The sequence below is a fragment of the Acartia tonsa genome, chromosome 11 (assembly GCF_053477335.1).
Source record: "Acartia tonsa isolate MP-2025a chromosome 11, ASM5347733v1, whole genome shotgun sequence".
Lineage (NCBI taxonomy): Eukaryota > Metazoa > Arthropoda > Copepoda > Calanoida > Acartiidae > Acartia > Acartia tonsa.
In genome coordinates, this window is record NC_137270.1 from 25,292,450 (window position 1) to 25,310,718 (window position 18,269).

At 34.8% G+C, this 18,269-nt stretch overlaps 1 protein-coding gene across 1 annotated transcript; it reads right to left on the reverse strand.

Moving 5' to 3' along the window:
- Positions 1-420: 420 nt before the first annotated feature.
- Positions 421-17,893, reverse strand: LOC145331700 (uncharacterized). The gene is made up of 15 exons (XM_080176508.1): positions 17,329-17,893; positions 16,899-16,946; positions 16,281-16,315; positions 14,825-14,946; positions 13,763-13,846; positions 12,975-13,088; positions 12,618-12,652; positions 6,467-6,655; positions 5,316-5,365; positions 4,533-4,679; positions 3,855-3,933; positions 2,936-3,029; positions 2,307-2,735; positions 1,074-1,266; positions 421-526 (listed from the first exon to the last, which is right to left on the reverse strand). Exons 1-15 carry the CDS (start codon positions 17,455-17,457, stop codon positions 436-438), a joined length of 1,839 nt encoding a protein of 612 aa, XP_080032634.1. The 5' UTR covers positions 17,458-17,893; the 3' UTR covers positions 421-435.
- Between the last annotated feature and the right edge of the window lie 376 nt (positions 17,894-18,269).

The following is an 18,269-nucleotide window of genomic DNA, read 5'->3' on the forward strand; positions in this document are numbered from 1 at the left end:
CCTGACCAATCAGTTATTACATATACAGCCAGGGGCGTATATTCTGTAAAATTGACCCTGCTAAATTAAGAAAACTGAACATTTTTTCCACTTCTCCCCTTCCTAGGTGAAAAAAAATAAAAAAAATATGTGGGAGGGGGGATAAAGTGAATAAAATATAGAGTTCTTTAAACATTTTTCTAATTTTCTCCCCTCCCTAGTCGAAAAAACTAGGAGGGGAAAAAATAAAAATGAAGTTTTAGGAGGTTGATGTAAAAGTCGTATCTGCTATTAACGCAAAATGGTGAATTAGTTGAAAATAATTCTTAACAATGATAAATTATCCTTATACTGACTTTGAACGCCTGTCTGTTCATTAAGGAGATTTATTCAAAGTTCTTTAAAGATAGACGGGGAATTTTTCTTAACCTTTTTAAAATTAAGTTTTTTTAGCTGTTATATCCGAATCCTTATTTCCGTCCCTAGATTATTGTACCAGTATTCCGAGTTATTGTAGTGAGGCTGCATAGGATTGGTATGGTTGTAACCTTTAAGTTTTATTCAATTAAATTTCTTTTTTTATTTCACGAAAACTTAACAAGGATGAAAACATTCAGAATTACCGGAATACAAATAGTCACGAATGAAAAAACGGACAAAGTGAGTTATAGAACAGATGTTCAGTTGGCATAAGATAAGAGAAAAAGACAGCATATGTGACTTGGTTAAGACAGAAGACATATTGTTTGATATGTGATAATTGCTGTTCTTTTGACTTAAATAGAGGGTTTGATGAAGTACTATGGCCTAGCAATAAACCGCGCACGGGCGAGGCTACTGTCCATGACATTGCTACGTCAGGTTGATCAACCTGGTTTTACTAAAGGTTGACTATCTTCTTTTCTGTCCAAAAACCTGGTGCATTAGATCATGTAATGCCCAGCTGACAACCAACCTATTGATTGCAGGACCTTTGACTGGAAGTCTTAATGACTTAAACCTGTTTATAGGTCGAAACAATCACCCTACCCCTTACTTTCGGACTCGGTGGCAGCGATTCTTTTGATCCAAAATCAAAATGATTGAATTACATTCCTGTTGGTAAATGCAGCTGATTGTTTACAGGTAGAAAACTTGCATGACCCGGTACTGGTGCAGATTCATAGTTGTACTGATAACTAGGGGGTTCACTACTGCTAGGATGTTGGGGATGTGGTGGGGGATAATTGTTTGTGTTACTGGACCAATGGTTGCCGCAGTTATGGTTGTAATTCTCATAATTTGAGCCTTGATTTGGATTCAGTGTTTATGCAATGCAGCCAGTCATAATTGGGGAGATGTTTTCCAGTGATAAGACAATTGACGAAAAATTCAAATTGTAATACATTATCAATGATTATAAACAACACTACCTATCTACTAAAAGTTAACATTATCGGTTTTAAAGTTTGGACACTTATCGTTTTCGACAATCTAGCATAAAAGCGCCCAGTTTTTAAACCAACGGAACATTGGGTACAGTCCTTGGATATTAGCGTGATTTATTTCCAAAACTATATATCGTATGTTTTTCCTAATTTTTGTATTATTTAAAATCTTAGGAAATACATGAATTTAAATAAATCCACAAAAGATATAAAGTATTAAGAAAAGAAGGTAAAGGCCAACAAGGATAACAACATCCATAAGTAGCGAAGCTAAAAAACTACCTATGGATGGATATCCGGAAAAAATGAACTTTAAGGCAGTTTCAAAAAAAAATTAAATTAAAAATCACGAAACCTTGTAAGATTATAACGTGAAAATCTAGGAATAGATCAAGAACCAATAAGCAAATCTTAATGAAACTTTGTGGGGATATGTAAATTGCGATTTATTCAATCCTTGAACATTTCAGCCGTCTAAAATGAATAGGAGTTGAGAAAATCATTAAAACTTAAAAATGTAGGAATTGATCTAGCACCCCAACCAATTGACAAATCTTAATGAAACTAAGTGAAAATATGAAGAATGTTAACATGATTAATCTCTGAAAATTTCAGCTCTCTAACTTTTATAGGAGCCGAGAAAAAAACACGTTTCCCCCTTTCTATCTATGACAGACAGACGGACGGGCATTTCGAATTATAGAGTAGCTTCGTTACTAACATAAAGATGCAAAAAAATGCAAAGATCGATTTTAAATAATTTTCCTATCCTTATATTATTGTCAAGTCATCTAGAAATGTAACTAAGCTTCCTAATAAGCACAAAATATATTTAATACCTTAATCCTACAAAAAGAATTTAAATTTTAGTAAAAGGGATGGCTGTTTGCAGAAACAAACCCATATTATTGACTGCGGGCATTATAATTCTGCTAGATGGATGCTGCGGCGGCGGAGGAACAGAAAAATTTAGTGGACTGCTTTGCACCCGTCTTTGTCCTTGTTCAAATGGCGACGCGTTTCTTTGCACCTGTCGCGGGCTGGGTGCCTGGGTGGAAAATGGTGTCAGATGGTTCATATTCTGCACTGGTCGCGGCTGAGAAACAATAGTCGTTGTAGGCTGGGGTTGCAAGGATGGCTGTTTTACTGAAGGGTTGATATTCGTAAATACTTGAGGATTTGGCGTATTTTGAGCATTTTGGCCATTTACAACTGGCGGATTTTCCGCGATATTGTAATTTAAATGATTTACTTTTTGTTGGCTCTCATTTGGTCGGAAAATTCTTGTTGGATTTTGTTCTTGTTCTTGATAATCTTCTCTATTTGGGGCTAAAAATTAAAACACAAATAGCTGCTAACATTGTTTCATTTTCACCAGACACAAAAAAAACTTAATATTTTTATGACAGAGGAACCGATTGAGTTCTCCCTTTTTAAGGAAACTTCACAGAGGTCCGGGTTTATTTTAGATTTAGATGATTTTAAGTATTAAAACTTAACTAAATAAAAGTTGTCGTAATTAAATATACCTTGCTGTGTCTCATTTTGAAAGCCTGTGAAACTTATGTCCTCGTTATCTAAAGTTTCCATCATCGTGGAAAAGTTTGATAGCGGATTTTCAATCTGAAATATATATTTTTATTTTTTAGAAACATTTTGATTCTAGTAAGGTCATGAGTGGCGAATTCATAAAAATAATATAACCTTTTTTTTTCTTTAATTGCAAAAATATGAATTTTAGCTGGCAATATGAAAAACATCATTGAATATGAGATACAAGTATTACTTTTTTTGAGGAAAATTTTCATTATTTCTTTAGTTGGTTATGGTTCACAAAATTCTCCTATGATGAAGTTCGTTCAATCTTTTTTTTTCTTGAGGGGGGGGGGGGCTGCCTGGAGGAGTGAGTTTTATGAGGGGCATAGGCGTCCAAGGGGGGGGGGGTAATGGGGCGTTTACCCCCCCCAAACGATTTTTTTCATTTTACCCCCCCCATTCAAAATTTACCCCTACCCTGGGGGTGCCGTAGGCACCCCCAACCATTTAGGAGGGGGTATTTACCCCCCCAAACAATTTTGGGGGGGTAATTAACCCCCCCCCAAAATAAAAAATCTCTAATAAAACAAATTTTTGCGCGCTTCGCGCGCATTTTTAATACTATATATTTAATAAAATTTACATTACCCCCCCCAAAAATTTTACCCCGGGGGTAAATTTTGGGGGGGGGGGTAAACAAAATTTGCGGCGCGCTTTGCGCGCCATTTTACCCCCCCCAAACACGAATTACCCCCCCCCTAAAAAAATTTTACCCCCCCCCCAAAAAAAAAGCTTGGACGCCCCTGATGAGGGGCTATTACTTTTTTTTAGAGGGGTCTAAACAACCCCTTACTCACCCGGGCCCCTACCTAGAATGTCGTCTTTCTTGTAAATTAATGCTTCAACATTTACCTCTGGCTCTTTAGGAGATGAGTCAACTTTAGGTTCAGAAACAGGCTTCTTCTTGTAGAAATCAATCAGAGGATCAGACCTAAACAAGGAAGACAAAATTTAAAAATAGCAAGACACAAAAATTACGGATTGAAACACGGACAAAGTGCATTAAAGGGCAAATGTGCCCACAAAATGGATGAAGAACTTAAAAGAAAGCTTGAAGATATAAGAAAATCACGAAACCTTCATGAAAATATTTATAAAATATCTTGCTATTAATTAAGACGGTAGGACAAACGTATATTAGCAATTGTCGAGTATCATAACTTAACAAGGATAATATTAATTTACAAGTTAAAACAAAATTGGGATCATGGAAAGAAAACGAAGTAGCGGGTTTCGTCGTACTGTAACTTTAGGTTAGGTTAGATAAATGCTAATGACTTCCCAGCAGGGTTAGGTAAATGACCAAGCAGCGGCTAAAAATACGAAAAAAAGCTACTGTGGAAATACGACGAAACCCGCAACTACGTTTTCATTCCATGATCCCAAAATTATACTTAATTATTATGTAAAATTGTTGGCGTTATGCTAATATTTCTAAGAGGATTATACCAAATTGTTACAAACTTGCTATAATACAGGCTGGATACTTGCTAAGTTGTTATCGTTCGTGCACAGTTCCCTTTATATTACCTGATAGCTTCACAAATGCTGGGGTCAACGGTAGCAAAAACTTGATCAGAATTCTTGAGGAAGAAAAACTTTTGTGCAGGATCAAGTCTCCAGCTTGTCTGAGTGGGAGTACTTCTACAAACAGTTCCTTTCTTCTTTATCAATACCCTTTAAAACGAAAAACATTTAAACTTGTACAATTTTGTTATAAAAAGGAAAGCAACAAAGAACAAGGGGCCAAGGGGTGGAAGTTATGACACAAATGAGTTATCTTTGGACTGAGAGAATAGGTTATTTAGGTTATTAGATATAAAAATAGTTTTACATTTTTTTGATGCTGCAGGACTCCAGGTGGTCTCTGGACAGGAAAATTCAAAATTTCTTATTTGAAGAGTTAGATAAAAGTTTTTTTTTAAACAACATAAGCATCTTTATAGATTTTATTTACATATTTAACATATTTGAATAAAAAAATACAATCGGCCTCCAAGTTCAGGTGCTGCAGGCCTCCTGGTGGTCTATGGACAGGTAAAAATCAAAATTTCATATTTGGACTCTTGGAGTTTATAAAGAAATAAGTTTATATTTTTCTTCAAATATGTACACAACATCTAAAAAGATGTTGTTTTATAAATTTACCTCTAAGTCTTAACTAAAAGACCGGAATCGACTGGACGTATACTTGATGTTATTAAAAGATTCGATAAGAATAACAATTTAAAAATTTTAACAATCAAAATACTCTATGTGTTTTAGCCTTAGGTGTCCGTCGTTCTGTCTGTCATGAGTATGAGTATGATTTACCTTGCAGTTCCAGCCTTTGTTTGAACGCTAAATCTGTCCGAATTCAACTTCTAACAAAGGATAAATTGTATTATGTATATTTTTATCAGAATGAAAATTAAATCATATTTTAGAGAAGGGGACAATGGGCTGTTGCCTGTTTATTACACTAATCCCTAAAGTTTTGAAAACGTTTTCTTGTTCGTTGGCTTAACAAATTTAGGGGCTTTTACTTAATTTTGATGCAACTCTATTCCCCCCAAATAACGCAAATAAACACAAACCTTGGATCATGGATCGTCGTATTTTCTCAGTAGATTTTCTCCTATTTCTAGGGCTCTTACCCTGCAGGGCCTATTTACTTTCAAAAGCTACTGTGAAAATACGACGAAACTCGCTAAATCATTTTCTTTCCATGATCCCAAACCCTTTATTGGAATGACATTTGTCTGACGTCTAAAGGTCTAGCTTAGCTCAATAATTAGTTTAACTTTTTTTTATGGGCCAATGTATATTTTTAAAAATCTATTTTCTAAAATTAAAACACCAAACAATAGTTATTTCACGCATTGTATTTTAAAAGCTTTTTGCGGATATAAATGTACAATTATAAGATAGAAACCAGTCATTTTAGCCCCGAGATGCCAAAGGCACGGGCTTAAAAAACTGGTTTTAATCTTATGCTTGTATATTTGATAGAAAACTGGATATAATAAGATGCTAGACATAATTTTTTCGTATGGATGAGAACCGGTTCTAATCTACCGGATATTAATCGGTTTCTAATGAATACGAGAAAAGTATTTATATTAACATAAATTTTTAATATAAAAATAATGTAAGTCGTTTTGAAATAAAGCCGATTTTTTAAATGATCCGAGGGGGGGGGGGTAGGTGTGCTAAGAATCCGTAAAGATGTGAGTTTTCAGGCTTAAAAACAGTAGTAAAACGATAATATTCACTAAATAAGTGTATTCCTTATTGAGAAGAACAATAGACAAAAAAAATTGAAAAGTTAACATAAATTTTATCGGTCTACTACTGTTTTTAAGCCTTAAAACTCACATCTTTACGGATTTTTAGCACAACCTACCTCCCCCTTTGTTATAACACGGTATAGTCAGAGATTTCAAGGGCGGTCAAATCTTGAAAGGAATACAGAATATTTATCCCTGTTGTTGGTTTTTAGCGGTTGGCTGTTGGTTTCCAGAGGTTGACTGTTGATTCCCAGAGGTTGGCTGTTGCTTTCTACCGGTTGATTGTTGTTCAACTCTGGTTTGCTGTGGGCTCTGGACAAATTTAACAAACTGCTGTTGCGGGTTTTTCGCAATAACACTGGTTTGGTTGGCAGAAACAGGATTCTGAGAAATAAAAGCGGAGATCAGTTTATTTTCCATTAAAGGGGGGGGGGGGGTTTAATGCAACCATCTCGTAATCAGTGATTAAATGGCACTTAGAATTCGAATTTCGATCTGAAATTTTGCATGAGTAATCCTTGGTAGGTCTATTTTCCCTAAAATGAACAAAAAGTTGGAAAAGTAACGGCTGGCGGCTGGCAGCTCAGCCGTTTTGCCGTTTTTTGCCTATTTTCAGGGCAAATTCATTGTTAATTACGTAGGAATCAACTTTAAAAAAAATATTTTTGGTTTAATTCATGGTGAATAATAGCAATAACCATTTTAAAATTTCTAGTACCAGCTGCTAAACGGCTAGAACCGGCTGAAAACGGCTGGGAGCTGCCAAGATTATGAAGGGTAGATATGGCTTGTGACGTGTCTAGGGGTAGGTTTTTCTGGCTGCTGAGCTCAAAAATACTTCCAAAAATAGTGGCGCCGATCCATGGCAGCTGGGTAACAGCTGCAGCTCAGCTGGGAGCGGCCAAGAGTAGAATGAGTAGATAGGGCTTGTGACGTGTCTAGGGGTAGGTTTTTATGGGTGCTGAGCTCAAAAATACTACCAAAAATAGTGGTGGCCCATCCATATGCAGAGTGACCACTCAAAATTTACAAATATATAGTACATTTATAGTACATAAAAATTTTCATATAGTACCATATAGTACACAAAATTTAAACTAATATAGTACCATATAGTACCAAAATTTTAACTAACTATGTAGTAATACCATATAGTACCAAATATTAAAAAATAGTACCTATATGTCTTATTAAATAAAGTAGTAAGGGTTTTATGACTGAAGCTTAAGATCTCATTAACTACTGAACAATTGGGTTAGCAATTTTAGGTAAGCTTCACTGAGGTCGTATGTAGGTTTTGGGCTATTTAATTTTCAGAATTATGTCCTGGGATGTCCTAGAATCTAGGTACTTAGCTGCTAGTCTATAATACAAAGAAGCTTGATGTCTGTCCATCTAAAGATTAAGAATTTAGTAACTGCTGAACTGAATGGGCACTACTCTCCAGGGAATATACATACTGGTCATATAGTGGTTTTAAGCAATTTTGTGGGGTTGGTAAATCCTAACCCCCTCAAAAAAAAGAAAATGATATCCCCCACTAAATTTTTTCTTGTAAGTAAAAAGTAATTGCTGAACCAATTGGGCTCTACTCTTCAGAGAATATTTGTACTGTTCATGTGGTGGTTTTAAGCACAGTGTGGGCGAAGCCGCAGAGAAAAAAAAACAAATAAAGGGGTTAGGAAATCCCCCATAACAACCCCCCCCCCCCAAAAAAAAAAAGAAATTTCACCCAAAAAATGGGATATTCCTAGTAATTTTAAACAAAAATAGTTTTCCTTAAAACTGAGGACTTTTTAAAATGAAATAATAAGGTTTTTGTGAAATGATGAGGGAGCATTAAACAATTTTTTTAATTGGTGGAAGGACCAAACACTAGAAGACTTTTTTTAAATAAGTCCTAAAAATGGACATTTATTGCGTAATTAAAGGGACTGTGAACGAGAAAATTTCTCATCAGCTTATCAAAGTATGTCCAAGATTGGGGAAAAATTTCCGGACTATATAAATGTGCGGTTACTTGTCTTTTTTTTCCTTCTATAGCTAACACTAAACTTTTGACATAGTTCTTTATTTTCACAACAGTTAAGCTGACTTTTAATACAATCCTTGCTTTAAAAGTTTAAACTAATGTATAGTTACTTAGAAATTGATAAAATAAGCAAAAATTTTTATTGAATACCAAATACAATAACAAAGCTAGAAATAGGTTTTTTTTTATTAGTATCCAAGTAACTTTAGATGGCCCACCTTTAATTAAAAATTTGTAAATAATAAAGGTGCAATATTTATTTATAAACAGTCTGATAAAAGTGTAAACTAATTCTCCAGAGTGGGTTATTTATTGTCCAACACAATAAAAAAAGATATTATTATTTTAAATAACCTCTGAGTTTCAACCCTTTGTAGACAGTGAGTGTTAATAGGACGTTTTTGGTTGATCAGTGTTGTGAAATGTGCTTAGAAAATGTTCAGATTTGATAATCAGATGAGAAATTTTTATGTCCACACTTCCTTTAAAGATGTCGCACATAAAGGTATTACTTAAAATTTACAGTGAGGATCTAAACCTATACATTTCACCGACTCAGAATTACCAATTTTTTTTTATAATTCAATGGGCGTGCTGTTCCAACCAGTTCCTTTCATGATATAATGACTATTGATACTCAAAAAGTGTTCTGGTTGCTTTTGTTCAGCAATATGTCAGTTTTGATTTTCATAAAAAAGGGAAGGGTTCCCTCTAGAGGAGAAACTTTTTTCTTCTTTCAAAGTATGGCTTTATTTACCTTCCTGAAGAGTAGATTAAGAATCAAAAAATGGTTTATAAAAATATTGACCCTTGACAAGTTATCCTTAAATAACTCAAAATCTGCTGATTTTGCTAAAACATCCAAAATTGTCAGTCTTTTGAGGATAGCCCTTTCTATGATCAAAATCTTTAAAAATCGTTTTTTTAAATTCTTTAATATACTCTTCAAAGCAAATTCAGGAAGGTGTATAAAGCCATAACAAAATTTTTTTTTTTTATGAAAATCAAATTGACATTTTGCTGAAAAAAGCTACCAGAACACTTGTTTTGGTGTCAATTGTCATTATATCATAAAAGAAATGGGTTAAAATAGTGCGCCAATTTTTTTTGCATTTTGAGTCGGTCTTCTATACATACACCTCCAAGTTCCTACCCTAACCCAGCAGGGCATTCTTTACTTAACCTAACTTGGACATCTAGCAATATACAGGAAAAGCACTAATTAAAAATTTAGTCTATGTATTTAGCCGCTTCAGCAATCATAAAAATATGAAGAACAAAAAGAGTTTTATATCTTATAAGAAATAATAAAAATCATTGAAGCAAAAAAATATATGATCAAGGTGATTTTAAGAGTCATTGCATATTTCAAAGCTTATAATTTTACTTTACATACCCAAATCACTACTCTCTATATTAGTATGTATTAGAGCTGAAAGTACATTGTAATATTACAAACAATATTATAATACTTTGGTTGGTAATAAGATTTAAAATAATATTAAAAAAATTTCATATAGTACCAAAATTTTAACTCATATAGTACATATAGTACCTAGTTTGTCATATAGTACCATATAGTACAAAATTTTGACTATATAGTACATAAAGTACATATAGTACACAGTGGTCACCCTGCATATGGCAGCTGGGTAACAGCTGCAGCTCAGCGGCCAAGAGTAGAATGAGTTAATTGAGTACATAGGGCTTGTGACAAGTCTAGGGGTAGGTTTTTATGGGTGCTGAGCTCAAAAATACTACTAAAAATAGTGGCGGCCCGTTCATATGGCGGCTGGGTAACAGCTGCAGCTCAGCTGGGAGCAGCCAAGAGTAGAATGAGTACATAGGGCTTGTGACGTGTCAAGGGGTAGATTTTTATGATTGCCAAGCTCAAAAAACTACCAAAAATAGTGGTGGCCCATCCATATGGTTGCTGGGTAACAGCTACAGCTGTGCAGTAAGCCGTTGTTTAAGACTCAGCTGTAAGCACTTTTTGGGACTATTGAAGGTTAACTAAATATTGAATATTTTAGTATTGATTATGTTGTTAAACAGCTGAAATTGGCTGAGAACAATTACCAACAGATAAAAGTTTAAGACATAGCTTGTGATGTGTCAAGGATATCAAAAAATTTATTATTTCAGTAGAATTAAACTTCGCCCAATTAACATTATAACTTTATTTCATGGACATATTACTAGTAACACTTTTTTAATTTCTAGGTTTCACTGAAAACTACCAAAAACGTCTGAAAACAGTTATCAACAGCCAAAACTATATGTTGTAGATATAGCAATATAGGAATAGGTTTTTAACTTTTTGTGGGTGTGTTGAGCTCAAAAATACTACCAAAAATAATGGGGTCTAATCCATATGGCGGCTGGGTAACAGCTACAGCTGAGCAGCAGCCGTTATCCTAATGCCATATGGATGGACCTTTTTATTTTTGGGGAGTATTAATAAGCTTGGCACCTATAAAAACTTACCCCACACATTACAAGCTATGTCTTAAACTTTTACTTTTATCTGTTGGTAACTGTTCTCAGCCAATTTCAGCTGTTTAACAACTAAATTAATACTGAAATATTCAATATTTGGTTATCCTTTAATAGTACCAAAAAGTGCTTAGATCTAAGTCTTAAACAAAGGCTTGCTGCACAGCTGCAGCTGTTACCCAGCAACCATATGGATGGGCCACCACTATTTTTGGTAGTTTTTTTGAGCTTAGCACCCTTAAAAACCTACCCCTTGACAAGTCACAAGCCCTATATACTCCTTTTACTTTTGGCTGCTCCCAGCTGAGCTGCAGCTATGACCCAACTGTAATATGGATGGGCCGCCACTATTTTTGATGCTCAGACCTACCCCTGTTACACAGCAACCATATGGATGGACCACCACTATTTTTGGTAGTTTTTTTTGAGCTTAGCACCTATAGAAACCTACCCCTAGACACGTCACAAATTACAATCCCTATCTTACTCATTCTATCCTGGCCGCTCCCAGCTGAGCTTCAGCTGTTACCAAGCTGCCATATGGATGAGCCGATACTATCTTTGGTAGCATTTTTGAGCTCAGCACCCATAAAAACCTACCCCTAAACACGTCACAAGCCCTATCTACTCATTCTACTCTTGGTCGCTGCCAGCTGAGCTGCAATTGTTAACCAGCCGCCATATGGACGGGCCGCCACTATTTTTAGTCGTATTTTTGAGCTCAGCACCCATAAAAACCTTCCCCTAGACACGTCACAAGCCCTATGTACTGATTCAACTCATTCTACTCTTGGCCGCTCCCAGCTGAGCTGCAGCTGTTACCCAGCTGCCATATGGATGGGCCTTCACTATTTTTGGTAGTATTTTTGAGCTCAGCACCCATAAAAACCTACCCCTAGACACGTCACAAGCCCTATCTACTCATTCTACTCTTGGCCGCTCCCAGCTGAGCTGCAGCTGTTACCCAGCTGCCAAATAAATGAGCGGCAACTATTTTTGGTAGTATTTTTGAGCTCAGCAGCCATAAAAACCTACCCCTAGATATATCACAAGCCATATCTACCCTTCATAATCTTGGCAGCTCCCAGCCGTTAACAGCCGGTTCTAGCCGTTTAGCAGCTGGTACTAGAAATTTTAAAAATGGTTATTGCTATCATTTACTTTGAATTAAACCAAAAATATGTTTTTAAAATTTGATTCCTACGTAATAAATGATGAATTTGCCCTGAAAATAGGCAAAAAACGGCAAAACGGCTGAGCTGCCAGCCGCCAGCCGTCACTTTTCCAACTTTTTGTTCAATTTAGGGAAAATAGACCTACCAAGGATTACTCATGCAAAATTTCAGATTGAAATTAGAATTCTAAGTGCCATTTAATCACTGATTACGAGATGGTTGCATTAAAAACCCCCCCCTTAGATATTTGGTTTACGAGATACATGAAACAGTTCTACTACTAAGTGACCAAAACTCTAGGCCCTGGCCAGGGTGGGTGATGTAATAATTGAGTAGCTTCTATTTCAGTTTTGAATAAAAAACTCCTTTTTTAGGGGTGGGGGGGGGGGGAGGGGACAAGGTCCAAGGGCGATATTCTTGGGAGGGTGAAGATACCTTTCTCCCAAAATTGAAACAAATCTTCCCTGGACCTATAAGAAGCTTCACTGTAAAGGGAGGAAGGTTCAAGGAACACTCCCTCAAAATTGTAAAAAAAACCTTCCCTGGACCTATACGATGCTTCACTGTAAAGAAAGCCTTATCGCTGCAGCTGTTAACGAGATCTTAAGCATCATACAATTACACATTTAAACAAAAATTCTACCTTTTGAAAACTTGTTGAATTTCTTGACGATGTTCCTTAACAAAAAAAATATTTAGATACCAAAAAGATAAAACTTTGAATTAAAAACAACCCACCTTAAACCCCCTCATCCCCTCTTCCTATAGTTATACTAAATACTAATTGATATCAGCCATCACAGGCAAATACCAAAAGTTTTCATTTTTTCGCGTATTTTCTTTAAAGTTGAGTGTTAGCATTTAGTCAAATGCGCTTATTAATTCAAGCTGTTCTTAATTTTCACCAAATGTACCTAGCTATATGAAATGTTAAAAATTAAGAAAATACACAAAAAAAATTACTCTTTATCCTCCAATGTCCTATCCTTGTAGTTAATACCTGGAACGGCCTGATTTTCTAGATTTTTAGCGGCCAGTCTATCCTTTTGTGCAGGGGTTAAAGTTGGCGGGAGGAATTTTAAAACTTTAAACTTACGTTTGTTACATTTTTTATCTGAACATTTAAAAAAAATTAATCCTCCTTTTTGACGAACTTAACTGACCATATTTTATGTATGGGGCCAAGTAATATTTTATTAGAGTTTCTAATAGGTATATTTGTAGAATTCGAAACCGATAACTATCCGCTGAAATAGAACCGGATCTCAGCATTCTGAAAATTATGTATGGCATCGTATTACAGACAATTTTCCACGAATATAAAATAAAATTCATAAAATTAATACTAGTTTTGTAAGCCCGGGACTTCGGTTTTAATCTTATAATTCCAAGAAAACTTTTTAATCTTTCTTTTTAATTTTAACATCCGTGGAAACTGTCTATAATACGATGCGATACACTATTTTTAAATTTTAACAGGGCAACTGATCTGAGACCTTCCCTTAAAACCAAGTATTTTAAAAGTTTAGAAACATTATATAAAAATTCAATTTTAGGTTCTTAAAACCATGTAGGTATTTCAAAAGCTCAATTGAAAATGATAAAAAATCTTTTATGGCAGTTAAAATTAGCATTATATCGATGTTTTTATGATTTAAATTTTACATCATACGTTTTGCAAAAAAATGCACTTCTAAGTGAAATGTTTCTCAAAAGTTCTAAAGTTGAAATAGCCGCCTATTAACACGTGTTTTTTTTAATATTTGGATGCTTTACTAATGAAATTACCTTTAGGAACGCTTTTAGTCACACCTCGAGGAGTTATTGTACTACTTAAAGCTGGTTTTGAGATCACTCGATTCGTAGAACACACTGTAAAAAAAAATTGGGAAAATATTCATCTATTTCTGGTTAAGCAACATCAAGCTAAACCAGTTTGGGAAGGAAAAAGACATTTTATAACAGGTTTTTTTAAGGGATTAGACAATGGACGATAAATTGGTGCACATCCACAATGAGAAAAATAAAAATTACCACTTCTGAAGGTTGATTGATTGATTGATTAGCCATAGTTTCTTAGGGTTTGGGCCTAAGTAGTCATGGAGTAGGAAGAGACACTTTTGTCTAGCCACTAGGGCTATCAAGCTCCACGTTCAAGCACATTGTGACTTGACCCGCTGTCTCATGAGAGCTACTCATTATTACCTAACCCTCGCCGAGTATGGCAGGTGTCCCAATTTAAGTCACCGTAATGAATGACGCTTTCCGCAGAGGAGCTTGGGATAAGGGTAGTACTGATATTATGTACTTGACTATTGAGTATCCAAACTTACTCAATAATCCCCTTCTAACATAACCAGGGGAAGTTGCGTGATCATTATTGCGAATGAGAAATTCAAGTCAACACATGGAGAATTGAACTCGAACTCTCATCACCGTAGCTCAGTGTGTTACCACTGAGCCACGGCGCCCCTTACTTCTGAAGGTTGAAATTATTGGTTCCGGAAAATTGTCGGCAATACGGAGCTTTACATGATTTTTTTATTATGTCTAAGAACAGGATCTAAATCAATCAGTTTCGAAGCCACACGCTGGAAAAAAATTTGCTACGAAAACGATTAATATCCGGTGGATTAAAACCGGTTCTCAGCCATAGGGAGAAATTATGTTTATATTTATGATTATATTTCTTCGAATATAAAATGAACATTCATAAGATTAAAATCATTTTTTTTAGCTGGTGCCTTCGGCATCTCGGTGCTAAACAAGCTGCTTTTAGTCTTATATTTGTACATTTTTATTTCCGCAGAAAGCTGTTCATAATACGATGCGATAAAGAACTATTCCTACCTTTCTCGCTGCTGCACAGTGGTGGCGCAGTATTCTCATTCGCGAATTTGATCAGCTCCTGCTCGGAGCTTGATGACAGGTTGGAATTATTAGCAGCAGGTTGTCTCACAGGGGGGAGGTTACTTAAAATTATTGGTTCAAAAGTTTGGAACAAAACAATCAAAATTAATTAGATTGGCCCAAGGGGTTACAATGAACATTATAAAATACAATGAAAGCTTTGGGTTGAAACAATAAAAATTGATACAACTTTCCAAGTGATGATAGATAAATTGCATATATTATCTAGATTATATGTTTAAAATGTTAGGAACAAACCAATTAAAATAATTTAAAGCAGTGTTTCGGAGCCGGAGAGCCGCCATATTTTGCTGGAGCCGGAGCCGTATTTTTTTTGTTAAAAAACAGCTCCGGCTCCGACTAGATAAATAAAGAGATTTTTTTTATAAATTATAATTTGGTAACTCTGTTTTTTTCATGTGCAAATGCCCCTATTAAGTTTTTCAAGTCCATTTTCATCAAAAATTGAACTTTTAAAACCTTCAAAATTCAAAAATAGACTTGGGAGAAAAAAAATATGTCGAGTTTTTCTTGATTTTAGGTCGGAGCCGGAGCTGGAGCCGGAACCGTATTATTGCAGACGTCTCCGCTGAGCCACACCAAAATCAAACGGCTCCGATACGCTGATTTAAAGTACCCAAAGTTTTTCAATTAATGAATAAAATTTTCAACTTTATGTTCAATTTTGGGAAAATAGACCTACCAAGGATTACTCATGCCAAGTTTCGTAACGAAATTCGGATTCTAAGTGCCATTTGCGCATTGATTACGAGATGGTTGCATACCCCCCCCCCCCCCATTTATTACTTTATTTTAGATATTATAAGGATAGAGAACAGTTGATGAGAGCAACGAAGGGGTTAAGCTCTAGTCAGGGGGCTTTAAACAAAATAATATTGGAATACTGTGTATATTTGCTAAAAACGGATTATTTTTATTATGTACATTTTTCGCGTAAAATGTTTATTTATGTCATCTTTTCTTAAGTCAGCTATTACGATACTAGGCGGGGTTGAAAAAAAAAGATTTAAAGGTTTTGGTTTTTTTTTTTAATATTGGTCTAATTGGACTTAAAATGTCTCTAAATTGATTCATAATGAATAATGATACTCAATAATAAAGTCAAAGTGGAGTGAAAGTTAAAGAAAACAGGTATTAAAAAACCAGATTTTTTTTAGAATTTTAAAATCTTAGAAACCCAGTTTTTTTTTTTATACCAGCCCTGATCGTAAGGAAACGTATGGCTTTACAGTTTTATAAATGTTTTACAATAATATTTTACAGTAAAGATAGATACACTATTTCAAAATATCCGATCTTCACCTGCTTCGCTATTATTTATATTAAGACCTTCGCTACATATGGACGTTGTCATCCTTATTTAAATGTGCAATACCTTGATTTTGGTGCTTTTCTTTGTCGTGGAACCGCCTAAAATATGCAGCAAAGTTAAAAGGAGACAGCAATATGCACGAACGATAACAAGGGACTAGAACACTATCCCACAATAATCAGTATTATACAAGGTTTCAGTCACACGAAAAGTTAAGTAATAATTTTATGAAAACAGAAAAACTACAGAACTAGCATCAAATGCTTTGTTGATTTCATTGTGCAAAATATTATAAAATAGAATATTAAATAAGGCATGTTAAGTATGTTATTAAAATTGTTTTCTTAAACGTCCTTTATGGTTTATTTTGGCCTAGTAGAAAAGATCTTGTTAACGATTAAGTTCTCAGAAATTTTCAAAATTGAAAAAAATCCTATGAGGATAATACCGTTTTTTTTTCTATCTTTAAATATCGAAGAGTATATAATACAATGTTTTACTTACTATCGGCTACGCCCCTAAAGTCACTTACACATTTTTACTCTTGAGAGGAAGTGCCCACCACAAACATAGGAAAGAAAGTAGCTGCACGGAAAGGGAGAACCATATCGATCCAGCGGTTAGCGAGATCCTTCGGTAAACTTAGCCATCCTGTTACTTTCAAATACTGATTTAGATTACCTTAATATCCAAAGACCCTCTCTTACTTTCGCCAACATAAATTATGTCCTAAACATGACAACAAATTATCAAATGATAACCCCCCTTCCGCCTCCATTGTACAGTTCGTGGAAATTTATCTTCTTGGTTACGTGGAAACAAAACTCTCAAGAATTTTTGTCAGGGATCTAAAGGGATAAGACATTTGCCGATAAATTGATGTACATCCCCAATGATGTTACACAAAATTACCCCTTCTGTAGATTACAATTATTGGTTGGAAAATTTAGATACTCGTCTTTGTGAAGCAACAAATCAAAATTATAGTCCCCAAAGTTGTCAAGTAATCGAATAAGAAAATATTATGTTATGAAACTTTTGGGACTAGTGTAATAAACAGCCCCCCATCGGTTTTTTACTATTGATAAGATAATATTAGTGACTAACTTACTTCGCCGGAATCGTCACAGGAATCTTTCATTTCAGTAAGTAGGTAGTATTTACATGACAATCTGAAAATGACAACTTTGAAATTAGGAATGACGATCCAAATCAGCTTTGGATTAATTCGACCACACATCCGTGAAATTTTTAGATTAATTCAATCCTGTTTCATATGTATATGCTTAATAAATATTTCCGATAAGAATATTGAGAGGTTTTCCTGATCTTGAAAACTCCTAACTATAAAACATAGTAAAAGGGGGGAGGGATGTCAGTACTCGCAAGGCACTTTGAGGGAAAGCTCCAAATAATGTTTTATTCAAGCATCATATGTAAGGAACAGCATTAAAAATATAACTAGTCATTGGAACAAGTCGGATATATGAAGGGTACTGTTTAGGCTTTTTAGCCTAAAAATGATTTATATCGAACAGTCAGCGAAATTAAGTATGCTTAAATTACGATTATACGAGTGTATTTTTTAAATTTTTTGTTCTTCAAGATCGTAAACCTAGACAGTGCGACCAGCAGTTTGACCGTAAACAGTATTAAGAGTTTAAAAAAACAAGGATGACAACATCCATAAAAGCGAAGCACTGAAACGGTAGGACAAACGGACATTAACACTTGTATAGTATCTGAACTGAAAAATTGGAACATAAATGTATAAATGTCGAATCAAAATTGTAGGTAAATTTGTTGAAAAACTGCTTAAAAGCAGGATAATGTTTATGGACATACTTACATTTTTGGACTTGATTATAGAGTTGCTTCGCTTATAATATTCTTCTTTGTTGTCCCAGGAATCAATATACCAAAAATCAGATCAAACGGATAATTAAAACACTTGAAAATTTGTTGTTAAAAAAGTAGAAAAATCAACATGTTTAAAATGGACGTACGGACATTCTGGTAATGATTATAGAGTTGCTACGCTTTCTAAATCGT

What these genes read in the sequence shown, in the direction of transcription:
- LOC145331700 (XM_080176508.1), bottom strand. Translation starts at nt 17,457, where the DNA reads ATGTGTGGTCGAATTAATCCAAAGCTGATTTGGATCGTCATTCCTAAT. An exon ending in GCCCGCAGTCAATAATATGG is followed by an intron (nt 1,267 to 2,306) that starts GTTTGTTTCTGC and finishes ATCCAAATCAAG; the next exon opens with GCTCAAATTATGAGAATTAC. An exon ending in CAGCTGCATTTACCAACAGG is followed by an intron (nt 527 to 1,073) that starts AATGTAATTCAA and finishes AAAACTTAAAGG; the next exon opens with TTACAACCATACCAATCCTA.